This window comes from Lacerta agilis, chromosome 17 (genome assembly GCF_009819535.1).
Source record: "Lacerta agilis isolate rLacAgi1 chromosome 17, rLacAgi1.pri, whole genome shotgun sequence".
Lineage (NCBI taxonomy): Eukaryota > Metazoa > Chordata > Lepidosauria > Squamata > Lacertidae > Lacerta > Lacerta agilis.
In genome coordinates, this window is record NC_046328.1 from 5,868,825 (window position 1) to 5,895,473 (window position 26,649).

Sequence of the window (26,649 nt, forward strand, 5' to 3'; positions counted from 1 at the left end):
AAAAAACAACAACCCAACAACCTGTTGAAGACTCTTTGGGCCTTTAAGCTTTAAAGATCTTAATTGCTGGGGAAAATGTGTGTGCTCTGATGTGTTTTCAGTCTTCTTAAGTATGTTTTATTTTATTTTTTTTGCCGACAAAGTTCGGTATAGTTAAAGCTATGGTTTTCCCAGTAGTAATGTATAGAAGTGAGAGTTGGACCATAAAGATGGCTGATCGCCGAAGAATTGATGCTTTTGAATTATGGTGCTGGAGGAGACTCTTGAGAGTCCCATGGACTGCAAAAAGATCAAACATATCCATCCTTGAATAAATCAGCCATGAGTGCTCACTGGAAGGACAGATCCTGAAGTTGAGCCTCCAGTACTTTGGCCAGCTCGTGAGAAGAGAAGACTCCCTGGAAAAGACCCTGATGTTGGGAAAGATGGAGGGCACAAGGAGAAGGGGACGACAAGAGGATGAGATGGTTGGACAGTGTTCTCGAAGCGACTGGCATGAGTTTGGCCAAAATGCAGGAGGCAGTGGAAGACAAGAGTGCCAGGCATGCTGTGGTCCATGGGGTCACGAAGAGTCGGACACGACTGAACAACAACAAAAAAGGATGTTTTATGTTCCAGCCCAGTCCACTGTTAAGATGAGGATGCTGGACCAAATGGGGGCACTGGCCTGATTCAGCCAGCTTTTCTTACGTTCTTTCCTTCATAAGTGTGTCAAACCTCTCAAGAAGTCCCACTTTGCAGCACCTAAAATGGTCATAGCAATCTGCCACAAGTATGACTTCCCCCCACCATGTAATGGAAGGACCTAAGTTTTAGAAGTGGAGGGAAATCTTATGAGAAATTGATCAAAGAGCTTATTTTGGTACTGCCGGGGGTGGGGAGTCTTTGGGAGCTTGAAAACACCAGAACATAAAACAACTGACATGGTCCAAGGTAGAATTCTCAGCGAGGTGCCCTCCTCTGACTTTTGTACATGTTCAGTGAACACTTTGAAATGTTAGAAGGGAGATGAAAGGGCCTGTTTCTTTAAGGAGGAATGAAAGGCTCAGGGTGGTTCAAAGGGAACAGAAAACAGGAACAGAGAGGTGATGTAACCCCTGCCATCAGGTTCAAGAGTTGTGCAGCTTCTGAAGAAGAGAAAACCCAGACAAGGAAGGCCTGGGATGCATCAGACCTGGGATAGCTTCCTTTAGAAAATCAGCATGGTTGTGGAACACTGCTGAAAAGAATGAACTAAAACGGGAGAATTTTATTTCTTGGACCAGAAGATGGGTAAGGGACGCGGGTGGCGCTGTGGGTTAAACCACAGAGCCTAGGGCTTGCCGATCAGAAGGTCGGCGGTTCGAACCCCCGCAACGGGGTGAGCTCCCGTTGTTCGGTCCCTGCTCCTGCCCACCTAGCAGTTCGAAAGCACATCAAAGTGCAAGTAGATAAATAGGCACCGCTCCGGCGGGAAGGTAAACGGTGTTTCTGGTCGCTGCTCTGGTTCACCAGCAGTGGCTTAGTCATGCTGGCCACATGACCGAGAAGCTGTACGCCAGCTCCCTCGGCCAGTAACGTGAGATGAGCGCCGCAACCCCAGAGTCGGACAAGACTGGACCTAATGGTCAGGGGTCCCTTTACTTTTTAAGAAGATGGGTATGTTGCTGGACTCCCAGAAGACCCGGGTAGCATGGCCACTGGTCAGGGATTGTGGTTGTTGCATTGAGGAACACAGGTTCCCTATCCAAACCTACAATAACGCCCCAAAACTGCTGTGTCTTACTTTACATAGGACAGCGGTCTTCAACTGGTCCAGACTCGAGACCCACCTCTGGCTCCCAATGTGCACTGTGGGACCTACATTTACATGCTCACTTTTGATTTATACTTAATGGTACTAATAAGGTACATTGTTAATCCTGAAATGGCAATTCACAGAGTCCAATGTGGCAGCAACTGCTTCCCGCAACCTACCTGGGATGGCCTTGCAACCCCTGGTTGGTCCTAACCTGTGTTGAAGACCCGTGACATAGCAGATACATCTCTGAAGGGCTGTTTGGTCCAAGTGCAATTTAACTAGGCAGTTCTTTAAGAAGTGCAAGCAGGAGCCTTGGAGTTGGCCACCAACAGTCTTTATTTAATTATGAATGGCATGGAGAAAGTGGATAGAGAAGATGTTTTCCTCCCTCACTCATAACACTAGAACTTGTGGACATCAATGAAGCTGAATGTTGGAAGGTTCAGGATAGAGAAGAGAAATGACATCTTCTTGCAGCTCATGGACAACTCTGGATCTCGCTTCCCCACGAGGCTGTGATGACCACCAGGCTGGGTGGCTTCAGAAGAGGATTAGACAAAGTCATGGAGAAGGAGAGGGCTATCAATGGCTACTCGCCACCATGGCTCTGCTCTGCCACCACAGCTGGAGGTAAGTTCCCAAATGCCAGTTGCTGGAAATTGCAGAAGGGGAGAACAGGTTGCTGCACTAAATGGACCACTGGCCTGATCCAGCAGCCTATTCCGATGTCCTCAAGTACCTCTAAATCTGTACAAGTGTGGACTCTCCGACTGATAAAGAACCCTGCATGGCCAGCATTCCTGATCACCTTCAGAACTTCCACTGGAACTTCTGCTGGAAGCTAACTTTACACCAAGGCCTACCGACTGGTCAATCCATCCGCAGTATTGCCTACTGTAAGTGGCAGCAGCTCTGCAGGTTCTCGGGCAGAATCTACCAGCTTTCTGTTCTTTTTCTTCATGCGCCAAGCTACCTGGTTCCAGCCTTGCGCCCAGGTGCCCAACGAACTTCAGAAAACCCTGTTGAAGGTGATGGGTTGATCTCCCCTACCATCTGGCATTTGTCACTAATGCACAAATCTTCCACTACGGGCGGCAACCATTTCGCACAGGGGCTTCATTCCTTCCTCCTGCGTATATCATCAGAGCACTTATGAGCACACCCTGTCCTGCACAAACACACATTCACACTCTTCTGCCTTATTCTGGGTCATTGCCTGTACACAGAGAGAAGCTAGGCTTCTTAAACCACTGTTTTCTCCAGCAGCCACTTGCTGGGTTGATTGTTTAGGCAGCTGGGTACGCCTCTTGGTTTTTAAGAAACCTTGTATGTTCTCTTATTGGGAGTATGGTAAGGCAAGCCGCTGTGTAAAACCTCAAACGGGACAAAACATCTTGTATTTTCTTTTCTTTGAGCCAACAGGGAGAGAGAGAAGAAGAAAACCCATATATATATATATGGGATTTATCTTAAGATAAGATAAATCTCTCCCCAGCAGTTCCATTTACTTGCAGCGAGTTTGTCTTTGATATCCCTAAGTTGCATGGAGGCCTGTAGGGCCCGCAGTCAGATTAACGATCTGTAAGGAGTGTTTTGTAAGAGTTTTATCGGTGATTTCTCAAACAGACTTTCTTTTTTAAAAAATTATTTTGCATGCATGCAGGGATGGTATTAAGAGAGTGCTGCTCCAAAGCCCTTTTAAAAGGGGGCGCTTCTGTTCTGCTCTGTACTTTCCGAAGAAGAAAAAAGAGTAGAAAGTGTTATTTCGGCAGTCCTATAGGAATTATTCTTGATACACTATTTTGATTGTGTTTGCAAAGCCTGGAGGATTATGTCCAGGAAAAGGGAAAGTCTGCTTTTTCAGCGGGAACAGAGTAAGCCGTACAAATACTGTGTGTCTTAATTCAGACTAAGAAATCAAAACAAATTCTACAGTGATCAGAGATTCAGGGCTGCCTCTGGAAATGGTATGTCCGCCTTAAGTTCCTCCCCGCTTCCTGCAACACAGGTGTGGTGAAAACTTTGGGACGGGTTCAAATGTACCCCTCCACAACTCTCATATCTACCGTATTTTTCGCTCCATAGGGCGCACCAGACCATAGGGCGCACCTCATTTTTAGAGGAGGAAACAAGAAAATATATTTTTTCCTGGTTTTCCTCCTCTAAAAGCCCTGTTTTTTGAGGATCAGCTAAAAGTTTTGCAGCTTTTTTTGCAAAGGTAAAAGCCCTGTTTTTTTGAGGATCAGCTAAAGGTTTTGCAGCTTTTTTTGCAAAGGGAAAAGTCCTGGGTTTTTTTGAGGATCAGCTAAAAGTTTTGCAGTTTTTTTGCAAAGGGGGGAAAGCAAAGAGGAAAAGCCCCATTTCTATGGGGTTTAACTCACATTTCTGCAGCTTCTGAAGGAAAGGGAGCCATTTCTACAGTTTCCAGACAGATAATCTAATCAGCCATGTCGCTGGGGAAACAAACAACCTCCCTCTGCAGCACATTCAACAAAGGAGGGTGGGGCTGAAAGGGAGCCTCTCCCCATTTCTTGCTGCTCAGCTGCTGAGCGGGGTCCTTTCAACACCCCTTTTTCTCTTTGTAAAATAAAAAGCACTATCTGCTTTTGGCCCCTGGGAAATTCAGCTCTAGGGACCAACATTCGCTCCATAAAACGCACAGATATTTCCCCTTAATTTCTAGGAGGAAAAAAGTGCTTCTTATGGAGCGAAAAATATGGTACCCTCTAGGACTCTCTGTCCTGGCTCTCACTGGATGAAGAGCTTGAAGTGTGATCCCGATTTCTGCCAAAATATTTAATCTGTAACGTGTATAGGCAACACAAGGGTTAAAAAGCACAGTGAGTGATGTGCCATCAGGTGATAGGCATTAGGGCGGTTCATAAAAAACTTTTTTAAAATAAATAAATAAATAAATAAATAAATAAATTCCTGCTCTAAAGGTCTTATCTTAATTCACTAGGGATTATATAGCTATGTCTGAAATTTCATGCGTATCAGTTAATATCTTGACCCTGCTCCACTGAATTGAAATTTCAGCCTTCACAAAATAGGGAAACGGCCAAGTAAACAGCTATTTTCGGGGAGGAGGGCCAAGATATTAACTGATATGCATGAAATTTCAGATATAGCTATATAATCCCTAGTGTAGCAAGATAAGACCTTTGGGGCAGGCATTTTCCAGAAAAAGTTTTTTTTATGAACCACCCTAATAGGCATGGCTAAACAATGTGAGACATGGATCCAATGAATGACATGACCCAAAGTCTTTGCTTTGAAAGACTGAGGTAGGTACAGCTTTAGTGTGCAACCAAGGCAAAAGGTAAAGGACCCTTGGACGGTTCAGTCCAGTCAAAGGCAACTATGGAGTTGCGGCGCTCATTTCGCTTTCAGGCCAAGGTCCTGTGGCCACTTCTGGCTCAACGGAACACCATGACGAAAGCCAGAGCACAAGGAAACACCGTTTACCTTCCCGCTGGAGTGGTACCTATTTATCTACTTGCACTTTGACGTGCTTTCGAACTGCTAGGTTGGCAGGAGCTGGGACAGAGCAACGGGAGCTCACCCCGTCGCGGGGATTCGAACCGCCGACCTTCTGATCGGCATGCCCAAGAGGCTCAGTGGTTTAGACCACAGCAACGGGCACTCCTTTGGGCAGATTGTACAATTAGCCTCAGAGGCACGCTTTGCCTGTAATAGAACCTGGGCTTTTAGTGTTACAGCACCAGCTCTCTGGAATCAGTGACTAATCAAAATCTGGCAGGCACCCACTGAGTACATTTTGATCCTTTGTTTAGGATGACTTTCCCTGAGTTGCAACCCACTTATTTGTGGAAGATCAGTTTTATATTTGATGAAATGCTTTCTTCGTTTTTAAATGTATGATTTAAAAAAAAAAACTTTTAGAGCTTGATGTATCAATTTTCTAGTTCTTAGAGCATTATTCTGTGCTCTCTCTCTTTTGCCTTGAAGGGCTCAATAAATGTATTTCTTACTATTAATGCCCACCTTAGCTCCACCCCAGAAAAAAACTAAAATCCCCAAATGCTGTAACCTTTCCTCATAGGGGGAGTTATTCCAGCCCCTTTATCGTTTTGGTTGTCCTTTTCTACACACAGAGAGACACACAAACATACACGTACACAGGAAAGTTATGTGAGTCTTTTCAAACCAGTTCTGTTTAGCCCAGGTGGTTGTCAAAATAGCTGGGGGGGGGGCTTCAAGGGGGAGCACTTGCTAGGAACAGAATAATTTGTTTGCAGCATTTTTAAAACCCACGTTTTTCTAGTTCCACCTTTTTCTAGTTAATTTTTATTGAATGTTTTCAACATAAAAGTTGAAAGTTTTTTTTACAATAAAAGTCAAACTTGCCTAAAGACAAAGAATAACAGCAAACCAAAACAAGGAGAAAGAAGAATCAAGAGAGAGAGAGAGAGAGAGAAGATATAGAAAAGAAGACATCCACTTTGGGCTCCAGGGAGGGTCTCTTCACGAGCCATGGGCAATCTCCAGCTCTCTCTTGCCATTTCTGGCGCCATGCATATATGTGGTTATGTGTGGGTCGATTGTGCGTACACCCAGGGCCAGATTTAGGTTTGATGAGACCCTAAGCTACTGAAGGTAATGGGGCCCTTTATATGTCCAGCTGTCCTTTGTCAACAACAAATTGTCACTGTTTTTTGTGTTGAATATATGCTATATGGTAATTTATGGACCTAATAGGAATCTAAAGCCATTTGCACGTAACAAAATATGTATTTTATCAAAGTAATTGTTGATTTTTTTCCCTTTACATTTTTGGGGGGGTCCCCAAGAGTGTGGGGCCCCAAGCTATAGCTTGTTTAGCTTATACGTAAATCCGGCACCGCATACACCTGTATAGCAGAGCTTGACTACAACCCCAGAATCTTGAACGGCGTGAGGCCTGCAGATGTGCTACAGAAGGGCAGGGGTTAATGCTGTTGACAATCCGGAGGAATTCAATGTGCGTGGAGCCCAGCAGAGTCTCCATCCAAGCCGAATGCCTATGACATACGTATAATTAAAATTTCAATCAGGGCGCTTTGGTGATAGGCATGGGCTGACCCTTCCTTTCTCGAGCAATTTCGCACCTGCAAATTTGGATCGCGACTCGCAGGAGGGCCCAAACGCAGGAAGGCTTGAGATGAGCGCCAAGCGTCGCGGCGGACTTTGTCTGTCATCGCAAGCAGAGCGTTTTCTTTCATTACAGCCGTGCTGCCGCCAGGGCGGGCAGAGGAGAATGATCTGTGAATGTCAGGGAGGCTGCGGGGGAGGTTAACTTGGAAGTTAGCTTTTCAGGTAGAAACCCTTAATGTAGATGCAGCTCAGGGGATTAGGTCTGTTCCAGATGTTAATTTGAAACTCCACATATTCTGGTTTTGTAGAAGCTGAGCTACACCCATGCTGCCATCTTACCAACTGCACAGGAATGGCATGGAATATAAACTAAGAGCAGGATCCAGTCTTCCTAAAAGTCTCTTCCCCCCCCTTAAGGCTAAGTTTCTAGTCCCTGTGAATGCGACCAACATGTTTTGAAAGTATATTGCGATATGCCGCAGCGCTTCTGGGGTGTGGGGCGGCCTGTCTGCCTCCTTATTGCAGTGGCTCTTTGCTTCTTGACGCTTCTGTTCAGAGGCCTTAACACCTGTGGTGGCTATTCTGGGGTAAAAAACCATCAGTTCTTTGCCATCTCATGGGGTGTGTGTGTGTGATTTACCTCCTTGAACTGCAAGAAGGAGAAAAAAACTTAATAATAATAATAATAATAATAATAATAATAATAATAATAATAATTTATTTGTACCCCGCCCATCTGGCTGGGTTTTCCCCAGCCACTCTGGGCGGCTCCCAAACGAATGTTAAAACAATACAGAAAACCTTTAAAAAGGTTGCTATTTGAAAGAAAGAGAAGGGAGTTTTCCTATGTTAATAGATGCTAGAGTGGTCTGTGCTAAAATACTGAGGGGAAGTGTCAGTATTGAAAGAATGGTTATTAAAAAATTAAGGAATTTATCTACCGTGAGCAAAATGAGGTACCTCTTGTGTAAAGGGAGGATATCAAAAGAAAAGAAAGAAAGAAAACCAATTTGGAGACTGTGTTGGTACTTTTAAAACAGGCCTCCTCAAACTCGGCCCTCCAGATGTTTTGAGACTACAGTTCCCATCATCCCTGACCACTGGTCCTGCTAGCTAGGGATCATGGGAGTTGTAGGCCAAAAAAACATCTGGAGGGCCGAGTTTGAGGAAGCCTGTTTTAAAATATTGAACTGCCATTAAGAATAGCCGTTCTCCTTTCTTATGAAAGAGATGCAGTTTTGAGCTTTAGAAATATTTTGATTACCTTTCTATTTCTTTTTTGCTGTTTAGTCAAACATTTTGTAATTGTGTTTGGACTCGGAGTTTGTGTGTGTGTGTGTGTGCACGCAGATATATACCCTCAAACAAGAAAATTAAAAAGTGAAAAAAAATTACCTCCTTTAAAATCACCTTTTCGGTTGTCTGGAGTTTACATGATGGAGTCGGCCTATTCGGATGGAAGCCAAACGGAAATGTTGCGAAGATGAAAGCATCTTAAAATCCCCGGCTTGCTTTTTAATTTTCAAAAGCAATATTGCTGGAACGTGCTACCAATCCCCGGTGACATTTAGGGAAACAAGCTTTCGGCAACTACTTCAGTAGCTCGGGGTGGTTGATATTCCTGCGTTCCAGGGCTGTTTTCGAAAAAGATCACAAAGGTTTTAGGAAATTAAGAGGCAGGAAACGTTCTGGCAGAGGGTTATTTGCTGGAACGTCTTTTTTTTAGGACGACCCGGGGAGAAAATGATGCAATGGGAGAGAAATGATGGGGGGGGGGGGAGAGCTTTCCCCATTTATCTCAGGAGGACGAAACCTCCAGATGCTGCTGTACTACAACTCCCATCATCCCTGGCCATTAGCCATGCAGGATGGCGTCTGATGGGAATCGGAGCACAGCAACATCTGGAATACTTCAGGTTCCTCACCTGTGGAATGATCTGTATGTAGCATTCCTGCCAAGGCCAGCATAAAGTACAGTGGTACCCCGGGTTACGCCGCCCCCCCCATGTTGCGGACATTCGAGTTGCAAACGCCCGCAACCCGGAAGTGTTTCCCGAGCATGCACGTGACCCCCGGATGCGCAGAAGCGTTCTGCGCACTTCGCGCATGCGCAGAGGCGCTCAAATTGCGCTTCTTCTGGGTCTTTTTGTGCATTCGTGTTACGCACGCCCGCGTTATGTACCACGACCCGGAACAGATTGCGTACATAACACAGGGTACCACTGTATGGGGGAGACAGTGGAACAGTGCCAGTGCTTTTTCGGGGGGGGGGGGGATGCAGGAGTACGCATACCCCTAAATGTTTTTTGAATCTTAAGTTTGGCCTCATTGAGGGGCAGTATTTCAACCATCAAGAAGGCTGATCGCCGAAGAATTGATGCTTTTGAATTATGGTGCTGGAGGAGACTCTTGAGAGTCCCATGGATTGCAAGAAGATCAAACCTATCCATTCTCAAGGAAATCGGCCCTGAGTGCTCACTAGAAGGACAGATCCTGAAGTTGAGGCTCCAGTACTTTGGCCACCTCATGAGAAGAGAAGACTCCCTGGAAAAGACCCTGATGTTGGGAAAGATGGAGGGCACAAGGAGAAGGGGACGACAAAGGATGAGATGGTTGGACAGTGTTCTCGAAGCGACTAGCATGAGTTTGGCCAAACTGCGGGAGGCAGTGAAGGATAGGCGTGCCTGGCGTGCTCTGGTCCATGGGGTCACGAAGAGTCAGACACGACTCTACGACTGAACAACAACAACATTTCAATATGAGTAGGAACATGAGTAGTAAACATTTTTTAGGAGGAAAAAAAAGCACTGTACAGTGCCGTGCGGTGTGACCCCCCATTACCCCCCCCATGCAACCAGAGATGACCTGGCAGTTGCACTCCTGTAATGAACAGCGGAGGAAAGGCCATAGCTCAGGGGCAGGTCGCCTGCTTTGCATGCAGAAGGTCCCGGGTTCAATCCCCCGGCACAGGGCTTGGAACGTCCCCTACCCAGGAGAGCTGCTGTCAATCAGCATGGACAGCGCTGGGCTTGATGGACCAACGGTCTGGCTAAGCCTTCTAAAGAAACTGGCTTTATATGGCTGCTAGCCGCAAGGGCTAGGCGGTACCTCAGAGGTAGTAGGCCTCTGAATGGCAGTTGCTGGAAATCGCAGGTGGGGAGAAGGCTGCCGTGCTCAGGTCCTGCTTGTGGGCTTCGCATGGTCCTCTGGTTGGCCACTGTGAGAACAGGATGCTGGACCATTGGCCTCATCCAGCAGGGCTCGTCTTACATTCCCTAACTCTGAAGCTCATTCCAACCCTGCTCCCATCTCAGCTGTTGCCTTCTCAAGCTGCCTCATCTCAGACTTTGCCGTTCCCTTTATGTTCTGTCCCTTCTCTTTCGTCTTTATACGTGTGTGTGTGTGTGTGTGTGTGTGTTATTTTATTATTTGAATTTCAACTGGACTGGCATTGACTCGAGTGGCACTTTGAAAAACTCCCCTTGGAAGATTATGACTATTATTAAGAAAATAAAAAAATGCATTAGAAGCACGGCGAAGAGCCAAGATTGCTATCTTCAGTAGATTTCCCTCTCATGTTAACAGCTGAAATGTCAGGCGTAGTGTTGAGGGAAGTGATTGGCAGGCACTGGCGAAGGATTTTTTTTGGGGGGGGGAGGAGGGTTCTTAATTTTCAGAGCTGTTCTGATTTTCAGGATGTGGAAGCTCTCTTGTTATCTCTGGACACACACCCATAAAGCACATACAGTAGGGGTTGCCAGCCTTTCACACTTGGGCACCAGTGCTTTCCGTGGAAGGTCTCTGTAAATAAGCCCTCGGAAATCTACGCTGCTCAGTTTCTGCTTGCACCGACTCACCAGTGGAAGCCGTGGATCAGACACTTGCTCTCCTTACCATTCTGAGCAGAAAGAGAGATGGAAAGAGCTTTTTTCCGTAAGCGAGCATGGCGGTGGCTGATTTACTTGCCTTCCTCCCCCCCCTTTCATTAATAGGGGAGAAAAACTACACCACTTTATGCTCTTCCCTGCTCTTTTAGATGTGGCAGCCGTTGGGTGCAATACTACAAAGACCCCTTTGGCAGCCATTTTGTGACTGGCCCCCCACAGCGCTTCTGCAAAACACCACCTGCACCTGCTGGCCCTACAAAGGTTGATGGCCCAACCTGTGGCGCCATCTTTGTCCTGTCCTGCCGGGTCTTTAGGGCTCAGCAGAGGAGTTGAGGTAACAAAGCAGGTCAAGTCAGCTCTGGGCACAGGTCATCAAAGTCCAGACAGGTCTCTCTAAGCAGGTCAGGAGCCTGGGCAGTCCCCAGTGGGTCCCTCAGCCAAGCACTGGAGCTACCCAAGGCTTTATCTATGCAGCAGTTGGCCCTGTGTCCTTGAGGAACTGGCTGTGGTGACTTCAAGGCCCTGTGTCTGATTCGACAGGCACTGACTTCTATGCAGTGGAAGGGATGAGGATGTCATTGGGAACTCACCATCCAAGTCCCAGGAAGGTGGGAGAGCCAAGACTTGGGCCAGAGGAAGGGTGGAACCATCACTTTCCCGATTTCTGTATTTCATATTTCCAGGCATATTTAAGCTTTCTTGACATTCTTGCCTTTTTAAATAATAATAATTAATAATAATAATAATTAATACAGGGATTATCCAGGACAGCAGCGGTCTGCGCCTCTTCCTCTTGATATGTGGTCTGAGAAGAGTCAAGGATCCTCTTTATTTAGTGGATGCTTTTGCAGGTTAGTACCCCCTTCCTTCCTTTCTCTTTCGCTTCGTAGCAAACACAGGATTGGTTTTGATTTACAGTATTATGTTTCTATGGCGCTTTTCATTCAAACGGATCCCCAAGAGGCTTACAAACGATAAATAATGATAGCATGATGGAACGTAATAGAACATCACAAATACAGCAGAAAACATTTAGAATAATTAACGAATTGTCAGTGAAACAATGACACTCTGTTAAACCGTGTTAACAAAGCAACAACTAAAAAATAATTTCAGGCAGTCGAAATAAAAATAAAAATAAAATAAAAAATTGTCCAGCAGCACCTTATAAACCAACTAAGTTTGTTCTGGTATAAGCTTTCGTGTTTCTCTGTCTTGTGATTCCTGATGTCAGATTTATGTCCAATATAGAGAGCTGAAGGGCACTGTTGGCATTTGATGGCATTCATAGGCCTACACAATGTTAGAAGATGAGCAATTAAATAGTGTATAAGGTGCTACTGGAGAATTTTTTATTTATTTATTTTTATTTCAACTTAAAAAATAAGCTAAATATCACAATGAAAGCAAAATTCACATTATATGATTAACAAATCAATACAGTATTTATAATCTACGGAGCAATATTATCGACGTTAACAAATCAGCAGCCAAAAAACAAACTAAGCACTGTTAAGTCCATACATAAACACTCCACACCCCCATGACTCAGAATCTTTCCCTCTGTTCAGTCCATTAAAAGAGACACAGGCACATAATATTCATGGCAGCAACACCCTTGTGAAGGTTCCTTGGACTGGAGGTGGGGCAGCATCTCCTGATAGCAAACAGAGTCTCTCCCACCACCCCACTACCCCCCATAGTTCTTCCTCTGGAAACAGCTCCTTTATGAAGGCTCCTAAGGTGGGGTGGCGCTGATCAGAAGGTCGGCGGTTCGAATCCCTGCGATGGGGTGAGCTCCCGTTGCTCGGTCCCAGCTCCTGCCAACCGAGCAGTTCGAAAGCACGTCAAAGTGCAAGTATATAAATAGGGACCGCTCCGGCGGTAAGGTAAACAGCATTTCCATGTGCTGCTCTGGTTCGCCAGAAGCGGCTTAGTCATGCTGGCCATATGACCCGGAAGCTGTACACCGGCTCCCTCGGCCAGTAAAGCAAGATGAGCGCCACAACCCCAGAGTTGTCCGCGACTGGACCTAATGGTCAGGGGTCCCTTTACCTTTATGCTGGCTTGACAGCCACGGACAGAAAGTCTCTACAGAGGGTGGTGAATACAGCACATGATATCACAGGCTGTCCCTTCAGTCTGCTAGATGACATCGCAAGGGATCGTTGCCTTAGGAGAGCGAGAAAAATTCTCAGGGATGACTCACACCCCAGCCATCACCTCTTTAATCTTCTACCCTCAGGCAGGAGATATAGAAGTATAATCAGCCGTACCAACAGGCTAAAAAATAGCTTCTATCCATGGGCTGTTATGCTGTTGAACGGAAAATAACATAGCGAAATTGAGTTGCGAGGTGGTGTGTTGTTCAATAAGCACACACAGTGCAATGAGACTGAGTGTTTGGGGGGGGGGGCTCATTTAATTTCATTGTACACAGGTTGTACAATGACAAGGTATTCTTATTATGTCCTCCTGGGAATTGGGCTCCCATCAGCCCAAAGCAGTCTGCTAGTTGGGGCCGGTGGGATCTGGAGCCTTGGGGGGGCACCAGGTTGGGGAAGGCTGACACAATGAGAAATGAGGCTCAAGCGATCGGGTTGGGCAAGGCCATGGAATATTTTTAAAAAGGAAAGGCCAAGAAGTCTCCACTGAACACAGACAGGCTTCAGGGACACAAGCATTTACACTTGTATTGAAGAGAAACCACAAAAGTGACAAGGCTTTGGAACTGGCCCTCAGCAAGAGAACATTGATTAAGCGATGAATTTAATCATCAGACTAATCCAGTCTCTCTGCGCTGAAGCTGAGCTGTAAATTCTGCTCACTAAATAGGAACATGGGGTAGTAATCCACTTCGCTGCTACGTAGGGCTGTCACCTGATTGAATAAATCTTAGCAGGTTGATTGTGTGAGGTTCAGTCAATTCATTGGCCAGATGTCCATACTTTTGCGGATGAAGGAAGCAGGACCCCTGGGGTGTGTGTGTGTGGAGAGACATAGATCATGTGTGTGCTTGTCACCGCGGGCAGCATCCAGGAAGAGATGTTCCCACGTATGAGTGTGTGAGAGAAGGAAGGATGCCTCTGCTAGCAGTATACTAAAATAAGTAACAACTAGTTTATTAATTTATTGGGAAAGAACTTTTTTCCCCTTTAGAACTAGCAGCCTTGTGCCTGGTGTTGCTTAGGAATTCTTAAGGGACAAAAAAAAAAAAATTGCTGTGGTTTTGGAACCTGGTTTTAAATCAGTGCGGTTTTGAAAGGTTCAGTCCTCCATCTTGATTCAAAATGGCATCCAATTTTATCTAAGCGTAGATGAATACTTGCTCCTTGAACTCAGGAAGCATCATGTAAAATTTGGATACTGACTCTTATGAGATGTCCAAATGCATAAAGCAAACAAGCAAACAACTTTCCAAAACAGGTAGGTAGCCGTGTTGGTCTGCCATAGTCAAAACAAAATAAAAAATTTAAAAAATTCCTTCAAGTAGCACCTTAGAGACCAACTAAGTTTGTTCTTGGTATGAGCTTTCGTGTGCATGCACACTTCTTCAGATACAGAAGTCCATTAACCTCACCAAGGGTATCTGAAGACGTGTGCATGCACATGAAAGCTCATACCAAGAACAAACTTAGTTGGTCTCTAAGGTGCTACTGGAAGGAATTTTTTTCATTTTTTATTTTGTTTTAACTTTCCAAAGTATATAGTAGACTGTTGTTTTATTCACATGCAGATTTGATTGATTGAATAATTCATTAAGATGCATATGATTTGATCAAGTAATATTTCTTTAACTGAGCTGCAAGAGGGCCAGCACTCCTATTGGTGGAATACCATATCTAGGAGAGAGAGCAAGTAGGACCTGTATCTGGAGGAGCTCTGCAAAATGTATGGCAATTGGAAAAAAATCACTGTGTCTTGGCCTCGGTCTCCTAGCTGTGAATTGGGCATAATGGCTGTCGGGTTCGCCAGAATGATTGTGACATCAACACAGCAAAGATGGCGAAGAGCTTTCCAGTATCACGTCTGCTATGGAAATGCAGAGTTCAGTTCCTGCTACCCTGACCAATGGTTCTGTGTTCATTGACTTTTCACGAGTGCCTCCCTCCAGAAACAGCAAAATAACTTTGGGGTTGATTAATTAAATTTAAGTCTGCTGCCCAGTAGGTTGGGGGCACCTTCCTTTTTTTTTTAAATGAGTCAAAATTTGCATAAACCAATTAACTGATGGATTGCCCGAGTTTCTCTTTACAATGCCCTAACCAGAACCGCATGCCACTTATTTTCCTGTAACCAGAACTTTCTCCTGTTGTTTGATAGAATGGCACAGAGAGGAGCCCAGCACACACCTGATTATAATTGGACCCGCAGTAAGTTTCCCCCCTTTCTTTGTAAGCATTCTTTCTAAATATAAATTCTTTGCGTAAATTTGTTTTCATGTGCTATGGCAGGCGGGCGCTGTTAAGACTATAGCCTCCCACTGAGAAGGAGTCATCCCTCAAGTGCTATGTGGGGCTTCCACCAGAATGTCTTGCTAGATTATGCCCCGTGGGTCAGAACTGTATGCCCTTAAGGTCACACTAAACCAAGGATTGCCAGCTTGGTGCTCATACGTGGCAATGTGCCACTAGTACCTCCTATGGCACCCCCAAAAGGTCTCAGCAGGCACCCCCTCAAGAACCCACAATGCTCCTTCTACTCACTCCCAGTTTGTTTTTTTTAGGCCATCGGAAAATGCTAGAGTAAAATAGGTAAAGGTAAAGGGACCCCTGACTGTTAGGTCCAGTCGCAGTTTGGTCAGACTCATGTTGGTAGCTTCAAGAACACTGTCCAACCATCTCGTCCTCTGTCGTCCCCTTCTCCTTGTGCCCTCCATCTTTCCCAACATCAGGGTCTTTTCCAGGGAGTCTTCTCTTCTCATGAGGTGGCCAAAATACTGGAGCCTCAACTTCAGGATCTGTCCTTTATCTGCTTTGTTGTTGTTGTTTAGTCATGTCCGACTCTTCATAACCCCATGGACCAGAGCACGCCAGGCACTCCTGTCTTCCACTGCCTCCCGCAGTTTGGTCAGACTCATGTTAGTAGCTTCGAGAACACTGTCCAACCATCTTGTCCTCTGTCGTCCCCTTCTCCTTGTGCCCTCAATCTTTCCCCACATCAGGGTCGCATTATTGGCCGAGGGAGCCGGCGTACAGCTTCCGGGTCATGTGGCCAGCATGACTAAGCCGCTTCTGGCGAAACCAGAGCAGCACACGGAAACGCCGTTTACCTTCCCACCGGAGCGGTACCTATTTATCTACTTGCACTTTGATATGTTTTCGAACTGCTAGGTTGGCAGGAGCAGGGACCGAGCAACGGGAGCTCACCCCATCGCGGGGATTCGAACTGCCAGCCTTCTGATCGGCAAGCCCTAGGCTCAAACTGCCTCTGCTCCTCATAGAATTTCATTTTTTTAAAGTATTTTTAAAAATTCAGTGTTTGTTGGTTTGGTGTGTGTGTGTGTGGAGTGTGGGATATTCGGTTCGTGATTTAATTTTGGCAGTATTCCTTTGGGGAATTCTTAGGACAATAGCCACAACCTACCCAAAATCACATGATGCAATCTCTGCCTTTCATGGTGTGGAGTTCTCCTTTAATCAGCTTGAGGAAGCGGCTGCCCAAACACAAATGAAGGCATGTGCTTGTTGTTGTTGCTCTCCTTTTTTCGTGCAGTGCCGTTAACCTGTGGGACTCATTGCCCTTGGATGTCCCGAGTGCCGGTAACATCACTGAGTCCGCAAAAAGACCAAGCTACACGCTCATACATGACAAATTTTTATTTTGTAGTTTAAAAGCAAATGTAACAGTCCCAAACCAGATCAGAACCATAAGGCAAAGAGAGAGAGAGGGGGGGGGAAAGAACATTTCATTTGTGTTGTTTCCTGTTTTAAAAATCAGACACTCCACACACACACACACCCCAGCTGCAGTTTGCCTCCATCTGTGCTGTTTGCTCTTTTGAAATGTCGGCCTTCTTGACCTCTGTACCAAGCAGGATCAAACATGTCCTGTGACTGCTGATGAACTGCATCAACAGCTCATCTCTGTGTTCTGGCTATTTTGAAGCCATTCCTGCCAGTCTTGCGTTTGCACATAATTAACAGATGTCAGCTGGTAGCAAACGACTGAGATTTCCGTCTGGCAAGAGTCTGCACAGAATTCCAGCTGACAATGGAAGTGGCAGGGGAGATAGGCCCCCGGTAAAACAGATGCATGGAAGCGAGAGCTGGACCATAAAGAAGGCTGGTCGCCGAAGAATTGATGCTTTTGAATTATGGTGCTGGAGGAGACTCTTGAGAGTCCCAAGAAGATCAAACCTATCCATTTTGAAGGAAATCAGCCCTGAGTGCTCATTGGAAGGACAGATCTTAAAGCTGAGGCTCCAGTACTTTGGCCACCTCATGAGAAGAGAAGACTCCCTGGAAAAGACCCTGATGTGGGGAAAGATTGAGGGCACAAGGAGAAGGGGACGGCAGAGGACGAGATGGTTGGACAGTATTCTCGAAGCTACCAACATGAGTCTGACCAAACTGCTGGAGGCAGTGGAAGACAGGAGTGCCTGGCATGCTCTGGTCCGTGGGGTCACGAAGAGTCGGACACGACTGAACGACTAAACAACAACAAAAACAGATTTACTGGAATCCAGCGAGAAACTTTGCAGTGCTGTGAAAGTTTGAAGTCGAGAGCAGTGGGGTGGGGAAAGAAGCAATGGGAAAGAAATGCCTTTTAGGTTAAGTTCTCTAATATCAGAATTAATTGCCGGGGGGGGGGGATTCTTTATATCAATAACATAATTTTATATTTACTAAAGCACTCCGATGATAAATTCTCAGTTGTCCAAATCCTATGCTGTATATTTTGACACAGGCTGAGTGCGTTTCCTCACAAAGAGTTATGGTTTGCATTTCTATATATGAAATTCTGTAATTGTTTTTAGCTGCAGAGGCTTTCTTTTTAAAAATAAATAAATGTGAAGTCACTTCGAGATATTTCATGGGAAGCGATGTAATAAAATGGGATTAAATAAATAAATAAACTGACAGGCTCTCTCTCTCCCCCCCCCCAATAAAACATCAAAGAAAATGAAGACTGTTTTCCAGGCCAAGTTTGTATCGATGGCCGTATTAAAGAAGAATAATTTGTTTATCCAGGATGATTGTTTACAACCGGGGGGTGGGGAGGGCTTGAAGTGAATCGTTTTTGCCCTCGTCTTCTGAGGTTTTGCATTTAAGAGTGCCCACGCCTATTGATTTGTCATGTTCGGTCATGTTTCTTTGATGCTGTATTAGGCCACTGATGCGATTTGTGCCTTCCAGTCTCCTGCCGCATTAAGGAAGAGCACTCTCTGCTTCTGAATCTGGCACCGCTGCCTGCCATGGAAGGGTTTGGAGAGGGATACTTGGCTCCACCCAGCTGCTCGTGGAGGTTCATAGGAAGCTGCCTTACATTGGTCTACATAGCTCAGTATTGTCTACACAAACTGGCAGCAGCTCTCCAGAGTTTCTGGCAGGGATGCTCTCCCCGCCCTACCTGGAGATGCCAGGGGTTGAACCTGGGACCATCTGGTTGCAAGACAGAAGCTCTGCCCCTGAGCCGTGGCCCTTCCCCAAGATGGAGTTGTTCATGTTCCTTATTCATTTTTTTGTTGTTGTTCAGTCGTTCAGTCGTGTCCGAGTCTTCGTGACCCCATGGACCAGAGCACGCCAGGCACGCCTATCTTTCACTGCCTCCCGCAGTTTGGCCAAACTCATGCTAGTCTCTTCGAGAACACTGTCCAACCATCTCATTTATTCATTTACATACAGTACTGCTTAATTGCCAAGGTGGCTTCTAAGATCAAAGCATTTAGAGCCAGAAAACAACTCAGTCAAAACATTAAGCACCCACACTTTAAAATGTGCAGTAAAACAAGCCAGTTGAAACAGAAGGTCCAGGTCCACTTGGCGGAGCTCAGGATTCTAGTTTAAAAAGAAATGTGGATCTCGCAAGTCTGAAGCCTGCTCATGCTTGCTCCCATCCACTGGGGAGTTAGGACACAGGGTGCTTCTAAATACCAGTTGCTGGAAACCAGTGGAGGGGAGAGACTTTCTCTTGTGCTCAGGTCCAGTTTGCATGCATATAAAATAATAATAATAATAATAATAATAATAATAATAATAATAATAATAATAATAATAATGGGCGGCCTCCAACAAATATTAAAATGCAATACAAAGTCACAAATTAAAAACTTCCCTAAACAGGGCTGCCTTCAGGTATTTTCTAAAGGACAGGTAGTTGTTTATCTCTCTGACCTCTGATGGGAGGGCGTTCCACTGGGCGGGCGCCACTACCGATAAGGCCCTCTGCCTGGTTCCCTGTAGCTTTGCTTCTCGCAGTGAGGGAACCGCCAGAAGGCCCTCGGTGCTGGATCTCAGTGTCCGGGCTGAACGGTGGGGGTGGAGACACTCCTTCAGGTATACAGGATTGAGGCCGTTTAGGGCTTTAAAGGTCAACACCAACACTTTGACTTGTGCTCGGAAACGTACTGGGAGCCAATGCAGATCTCTCAGGACCGGTGTTATGTAGTCCCGGTGGCCACTCCCAGTCACCAGTCTAGCTGCCGCATTCTGGATTAGTTGCAGTTTCCGGGTCACCTTCAAAGGTAGCCCCACATAGAGCGCATTGCAGTAGTCCAAGCGGGAGATAACCAGAGCATGCAACACTCTGGCAAGACAGTCTGCGGGCAGGTAGGGTCTCAGCCTGCGTACCAGATGGAGCTGGTAGACAGCCGCCCTGGACACAGAATTAACCTGCGCTTCCATGGACAGCTGTGAGTCCAAAATGACTCCCAGGCTACGCACCTGGTCCTTCAGGGGCACAGTTACCCTGTTCAGGACCAGGGAGTCCCCCACACCTGCCCGCCTCCTGTCCCCCAAAAAACAGTACTTCTGTCTTGTCAGGATTCAACCTCAATCTGTTAGCCGCCATCCATCTTCCAACAGCCTCCAGGCACTCACATGGTTGGCCACTGCGAGAACAGGAGGCAGGCTTTGATGGGTCATTGGCCCTGATCCAGCAGGGCTTTTCTTACATTCTCGGGTTCTTTCTCCCTTCAGCATCTGTTTTAGATACAAGAGTGTGCATGTATTTATTCTTATGCAAACACACGCGCACCATATCTTCCTGGGTTTATCAGCCCCGCTTGCAAGGTTTGCCAGTCTGATATCCTGGAAACTGCACTGTTCGCCCCTTTCTGTCATTTATTCCCCCTGCCCTCCCCAGCCCTGAAACATCTCTGATGCAAAACGAATGCAATTTCCCCTCTCTTATTAACTTGTCTCTTAGAACCTTCAGCTCCTATATTTTCATTAGAACATTGAGTTGTCTTATTACCTTCCTGCTTTTCATTGTGCTGGTTATTTTTCTTTCTTCCTTTTTTAATCTCTGTTTCTTTCCACTCTGATACACTGCAAGATTTGAAAGCAAACTGGGGTGGAAGAGAAAATTGGGAGCAGGTATAATGTGTTTTGCGTTTCCGATGCCTTCAGATGCAGCCCGTGGAAGATTTCCAGGCACTTCACTTTACATCTGCTTCACTTTCCCCAGAAACAAACAGGCACATCCCACCTTAGCCCCACAATTTGGGAAATTTCTCAAAATGTTTATATATCCTAAAGTTTAATTGCACACCAGCTTTTTCCTTTCATTTTGGGGGGGGGGGAAGTTTCTGAAAATGCTTAAACTGCAGCAGCACAGGGATTGGTAAAAAAGAAAGAAAGAAAGAAAGAAAGAAAGAAAGAAAGAAAGAAAGAAAGAAAGAAACCAAACCAAGTGAAAGAGCTTTGTAGTGGATGAGATTATTTACTTATTTGTACAGCATTTCAGCATGGTGATTTGACTCTGGCAAGGCAGTTTGTGACTATTAAACACCAATGTTGTTCAAGAGAGCATCTGCAACAGAATAAAACAGGCTTTGAAACCCTAACTGAATGAAATTGAAACACATTAAAACCCTGGTGGAACAAGAATGTCCTGGGCTGCATTCCTGGGGGCCATAGGATTAATCAGTCCCTGTGCCCCCCCAAGGCCCATAGGATCTCCCCAGGGAAGGAGAGAGAGAGAGAGACACTGTCTTGGAGAGGCAAATCTCACCTCCCTTTGCTTCTTCAGTGAGACACTGGATAAGTTCACAGAACAGGGTAGAAAGGAAGTTACATGCCAGTGCTGGAGGTGCTTGGAGATAAGAGCTCCCCCATTTCCTCCCACACCACCCTAGAGCAATAAATGTCTGTTAGAGATGGGTACCATAATTCAGCACCATAATTTGAATTATGGTGCTGGAGGAGACTCTTGAGTCCCATTGACTGTAAAAAGATCAAACTTATCCATCCTTAAAGAAATCAACCCTGAGTGCTCACTGGAAGGACAGATCCTGAAGTTGCGGATCCTGTACTTTGGCCACCTCATGAGAAGAGAAGACTCTGTGGAAAAGACCCTGATGTTGGGAAAGATGGAGGGCACAAGGAGAAGGGGACAACAGAGGATGAGATGGTTGGACAGTGTTCTCGAAGCTACCAACATGAGTTTGGCCAAACTGCGGGAGGCAGTGAAAGATAGGGGTGCCTGGCGTGCTCTGGTCCATGGGGTCACGAAGAGTCAGACATGACTGAACGACTGAACAACAACAACAGAGATGGGTACAAACCAAGTAAGAGGACGCAGAAGAAAATTTCAAATCTGAAAGTTCTTCACCTGTAGCTTTCGGATGGGCGAGGATCTCGCATCCAATTTTAGGCTAAACCCCTAGAGCTGGCACAGTTTGGGGTTTTTTAAAGGTCAGAACAAAAAAGAAAGGGGGGGAGTGCCACCCGCCCCTGCCAGCATGGGCCCAGCAGACCATTAAAAAAGGCAGATCCAGACACCTTTGGTTCTCCTTGTCCACTGACAACAGAGAAGGGATGAGCCTAACCTTCCTTAGTGGGAGGTTCTACAGCCCTGTCCTGCCTCCCCACCAATCTCACCTGCTTTAGTTGTGGAATGCAGCTGAGTGGTCCTTAATACCTTACTGGGACTGCAGGCACACATCCTCGAACCTGTGACTTTCTGCATGCAGGGCATGTGTTCTGTGGCGTGTTCCCCTTAGAACAGCAGTGGGCATATTTTGGCTGTCCAGCTGTTGTACAACTCCCATGAACCTCAGGAAGCCTGATGGCCAGGGAACATAGGAAGCTGCCTTTACGTCGAGTCAAGACTATTGGTCCATCTATCTCAGCATTGTCTACACTGACCGGCAGCTGATCTTCATGCAGGGGTCTTTTCCTGCCCTAACTGGAGATGCTGGGAATTAAACCTGGCACCTTCCACAGGTTCCCAGGGTGATGGGGGTTGAAGTCCAGTAACACCTGAAGGACCATAAGTTCCACATCACTGCCTTTGAACACTGGGTTTCCATTCGTGGGTCAACACGCACTTCTGCTTAAGTTGGTTTGCAAATCGAGCCTGCTTAAGTTAGATTGCAACAGCAGCTAGCACTGCACAAAAGTACCATCCAGAAGGGAGTGGGATACTACCCAGTGCTCAGGCAAAAAATAAACATATTCCTGTTGTAATCAAGACTGGCTGATGATCAATCATTTTTTACTTCAATCAACTCCTAGATATTTATTTTCTTTTTCTTTTAGCATACTTAACGGTTGTGATAAAGATCCATTTCACCAATATTGAATGGGATAGCTTCTAACCTTGGATCATATCCTGTGCTACTCATACTGTTGAAATCAATCGACTCTGATCCACTCATTTCAGTGGGTCAGCTCTGACTACAGCCCATTATTGTCTGCCCATTAAATACATAGATGTAAAAAATGCACCTTAAAAGTTGGCATCGCCTTATCGTATCCTCACGATTTTGAAAGCCCGTTGTTCTTGAAAGGTCAGCGTTAGGAAAGAGCTTGCGTTGGTTTTGGAGAAGATGCCATTGGTGTGGTTTACTGTGTGCAGTAGGGCTGGGGAATGGTTTTCAGCCTGAGGACCAACCTTGGGGCAGGATGTCACACATGACGAGCATGCTGGATCAGGCCCAGGGCCCAACTGGTGCAGCATTCTGTTCTCACAGTGGCCAAGCAGATGCCTGTGGGAAATCAAGGAGCAGAACACGAGCACAAGAGCAAGTCTCCCCTCCTGCAATTTTCCGCAACTGGTATTCAGAAGTGATGCTGCTTCCAAGTGTGCAGGTAGAGAGCATGGTTATTGTGACTAGTAGCCCTTGAAAGCCCTCTCCTCCATGAATTTCTCTAAACTTCCTTGTGGGGAGCGAATTCCAGAGTTGACTTACGCTGCGTGAAGAATGACTTCTTTTTTAAACTGTTGTGAATCTTCCAGCACTCCGCTCCTTTGGATTTCCACGAGTTCCAGTGTTTTGAGAGAAGGGAGTGTGGGACTTTTCTCCATCCACTTTCTCCATGCCAATGCATAATTTTATAATCTTCTGTCTAGCATGTCGCCTCTTACTTGCCTTTTCTGTAAACTAAAAAGTCCCAAACAGCCTTTCCACAGACGGGGGTTTCCTCCATCCTCTTCATCGTTTGGGTTGCCATTTCCTGAAATTTTCCATCTCGACAACATCCTTTTGGAGAGGAGGCAACCAGAGCTGTACAAACACTCTGTGGTGTAGTGGTTAAGAGCGGTGCACTCGTAATCTGGTGAACCGGGTTCGCGTCCCCGCTCCTCCACATGCAGCTGCTGGGTGACCTTGGGCTAGTCACACTTCTCTGAAGTCTCTCAGCCCCACTCACCTCACAGAGTGTTTGTTGTGGGGAAGGAAGGGAAAGGAGAATGTTAGCCGCTTTGAGACTTCTTCGGGTAGTGATAAAGCGGGATATCAAATCCCAACTCCTCCTCCTCCTCCTTCTTCTTCTTCTTCTTCCAGTGTTGGGCAGGACCAGAGGCAAAAAATGGGTGGAGCAGTGAATGTAACTTTGACTTTTACACTTACACACTCCACCAGACAAGCGAGAGGCAGTATCAGAGTTCAAGCACACCTTCAACCCAGGCGAAAACATTCAAGGAGGGTTCAAAGCAGAGCCAGTGATCTAGGTGTGTGGTGTGGGGAAAGTCCCTAGGGCCAGATGAAGGGGCCCGGAGGGCCACATTTTGCCTGAGTCCCGAGGTTCCCCACCCCTGGTGTCCAGCAAAACTGCAACCTCAGGCCATTAATATTTTCCCAGTGTGGAGGATGATTTGCTGTTCATAAGTTTCCTGTGTTTTATTTCCCCTGCCATAGGTTGATCCACTGTTTGCAGAGGAAGTCAAAGAGAAAATTAAAAGGTAGGCTCCTAATTTGGAGATTAAAAAGAAAAAAGAAAAATATACAGCTATATTTATTTCCTCTGAATTCTCATTGCAAACTCTTTCCATGTTGCTCAGATTTACTCGGGAAGCTCGATTCCTGCTGAGACATCCTGTGTTCACTTCAGTTTTACTGAAGCATACATTTTCTGGCTCCGAATTATGTGTGTTAAGGGCTCATAACATTCACATTGAATACAAGACAAGCATTATGACCCCATAATTCTTCTCTGGCTTGGATTTTCACGCAAGTTGGAAAAGGCAACCCAGGTTGCCAGCTGATAGATAACTCTAAAAAGAGCTCTGAAAAAGAGGCTTCTGAGCAAAATTAGCCATTTATAATCCAAAATTGAAATCCAAAATGTTTACGTTTCAGTTCATGGGTGGAGGAGCTGCAGGGGAGGTTGGGAACATTTCAGGAGAAGGGAGATTAATTCTGTCTTGCTGCTACATTGGAAGGTGTGTGTGTTAAGTATTTGTTCATTTTGATATAACACCAACAAAGTACGTGGCACTTTGCAGAAGTCATTTTATGTTGATGTTCCTGAATTTGTGGGGAGGGGCCACAAATTAGTGCTAGAGCACCTGCTTTGTGCACAGAAATTCCCAGGTTTCATTCCCAGCTCAACCTGAAATCTTTCTGCCATGCAATATCTCCAGACAACTCTGAAGTCCAGTATCTGGAGGCCAACTAACAGACTAAACCATCTTTGCTTGGTAGGGTGGATGGGGTGCATTTGCTACAGGAGATCTCTCAAGAAGACCTGCATGCTCTGGTGAAAAAATGTTTTGCCGTTGTCAACAGTTCCATTTCGGAGGGAATGTCGGCCACAATCTTAGAGGTAATTGCATCTGAACAATGACCTTCATGTGGAACGTTCCCTTGCTCGGCTGGTTTGAAATCTCCATCAGCTTCCCTGCCTGCCTTTCAAAGCCTGCAAAACGCAAGGGCTTTCTCTAAAACATTATGCAGGAACAGTTTAGCAACTCGCAGTTACAGCCGGCCTGTGAAATTAACAAATTCTCAGCGGGTGAGGAATGGGAAGAAGTGTCCTTCGTCTTGTTGTTTGTCAGTCTCAATCAAAATCGTCAGGAGCGATGGGAGCTGTTGTCCAGCAACATCTAGAGCAGGCATAGGCAAACTCTGCCCTCCAGCTGCTTTGGGACTACAACTCCCATCATCCCTAGCTAATAGGACCAGTGGTCGGGGATGATGGGAGTTGTAGTCCCAAAACATCTGGAGGGCCGAGTTTGCCTATGCCTGATCTAGAGAGACACCTTCCTTCCCGACAGTCCATCTCGGGTGCCAAGATCAGCAGAGGGTGCCTTCTTGGTACTTCCAGCACCCTCAGAAGTTCAAGGGGCAGCTGCAACCTAGGACAGAGCCTTCTCTGTGACACCCCCAGCATTGTGGCATTCCCTCTGTGCATAGATGCGCCTGGCACCTTCATGGTGTAGCTTTTGTTGGATGCTGAAGACACACAACTTTACCCTGGCCTTTGACATCAGAGAGAGAGAGAGAGAGAGAGAGAGAGAGAGAGAGAGAGAGAGAGAGAGAATTGTACCTACCCCATTTCCTTGAAAAAGATTTCTTTTAACTGATTTAATTGTAACTCACCCCAGTGACCTCATTCAAATTCGAGGCTGGCGAAATCAACAGGCCTTCCCCGTCCCAAAATTGTAGAGTTAGTTGGAAGGGATCCCAAGGGCCACCTAGCCCAATCTTATTCACTGCAATCATCACAGCTAAAGCATCCATGACGGTTGGCCAACCAATCTCTGTATAGCCTTCCAAGGGAGTCCATTCCACTATTAAACAGCTCTTGCCGTCAGGGAAGAGACACAGTGATAGATGCAGGGCCAGCAAGCGATTCTACTTGTGAGTCATAATTCCTGAACAATGCTTGCTATGTGTAATATTTCTACAGCTATATTTACATAATAGTGGCCATGCTTTGCGTAATTTATTCTGGCTTGACTTTTCGTTTCTGCTGCCCTCTCTTAGTATGCAGAGCCCCGCCTCGCTTTCTTGATAATCCTATCACTAATTGTTTTAAAAAATAATTTAAAAAAAATCCTTCCAGTAGCACTTTTAACTTAGTTGGTCTCTAAAGTGCTACTGGAAGGATTTTTTAATTTTTTATTTTGTTTTGACTATGGCAGACCAACACCTGTAACTGGAACTAATTGTTTTATCATCTTACTGCAGCGACGGACAGAAGCAAGGTATTCTTGCGTAATAAGAATTCATATCAGCTCTCTCTTGGGAGACTGAGCGTCCCAGCCTTTTGAGAAAAGAGGAGTTTCTAGGCCTCACAATGATAGCAAGTCACAATCGCAAAGTAGGGCTGGCCCTAAAAAATGTCAAAGGCCGCTGTCAAAAGATGTGTCTTCGGCATAAGCTGGAAACTGTATAAAGCTGCCTGGTGAAAGGCCAGAAACACGCCTGTGGGGAAGGAGGTCCACAACTTAGTGGCAGGAGCAACCCAGCAGTAAATCACACTGAGCAAGTGG

General features: G+C 45.9%; 1 protein-coding gene across 2 annotated transcripts in view; it reads left to right on the top strand.

The window, feature by feature from the left end:
• GLT1D1 (glycosyltransferase 1 domain containing 1) overlaps window positions 1-26,649 on the top strand; it is a 58,924-nt gene that overhangs the window by 19,795 nt on the left and 12,480 nt on the right. For both annotated transcript variants that reach the window (XM_033135795.1, XM_033135796.1), the window contains exons 7-10: window positions 11,520-11,615; window positions 15,088-15,137; window positions 24,071-24,114; window positions 24,857-24,977. In XM_033135795.1, coding sequence (XP_032991686.1) covers window positions 11,520-11,615; window positions 15,088-15,137; window positions 24,071-24,114; window positions 24,857-24,977 — 311 coding nt within the window. The remainder of the gene's footprint in view (window positions 1-11,519; window positions 11,616-15,087; window positions 15,138-24,070; window positions 24,115-24,856; window positions 24,978-26,649) is intronic.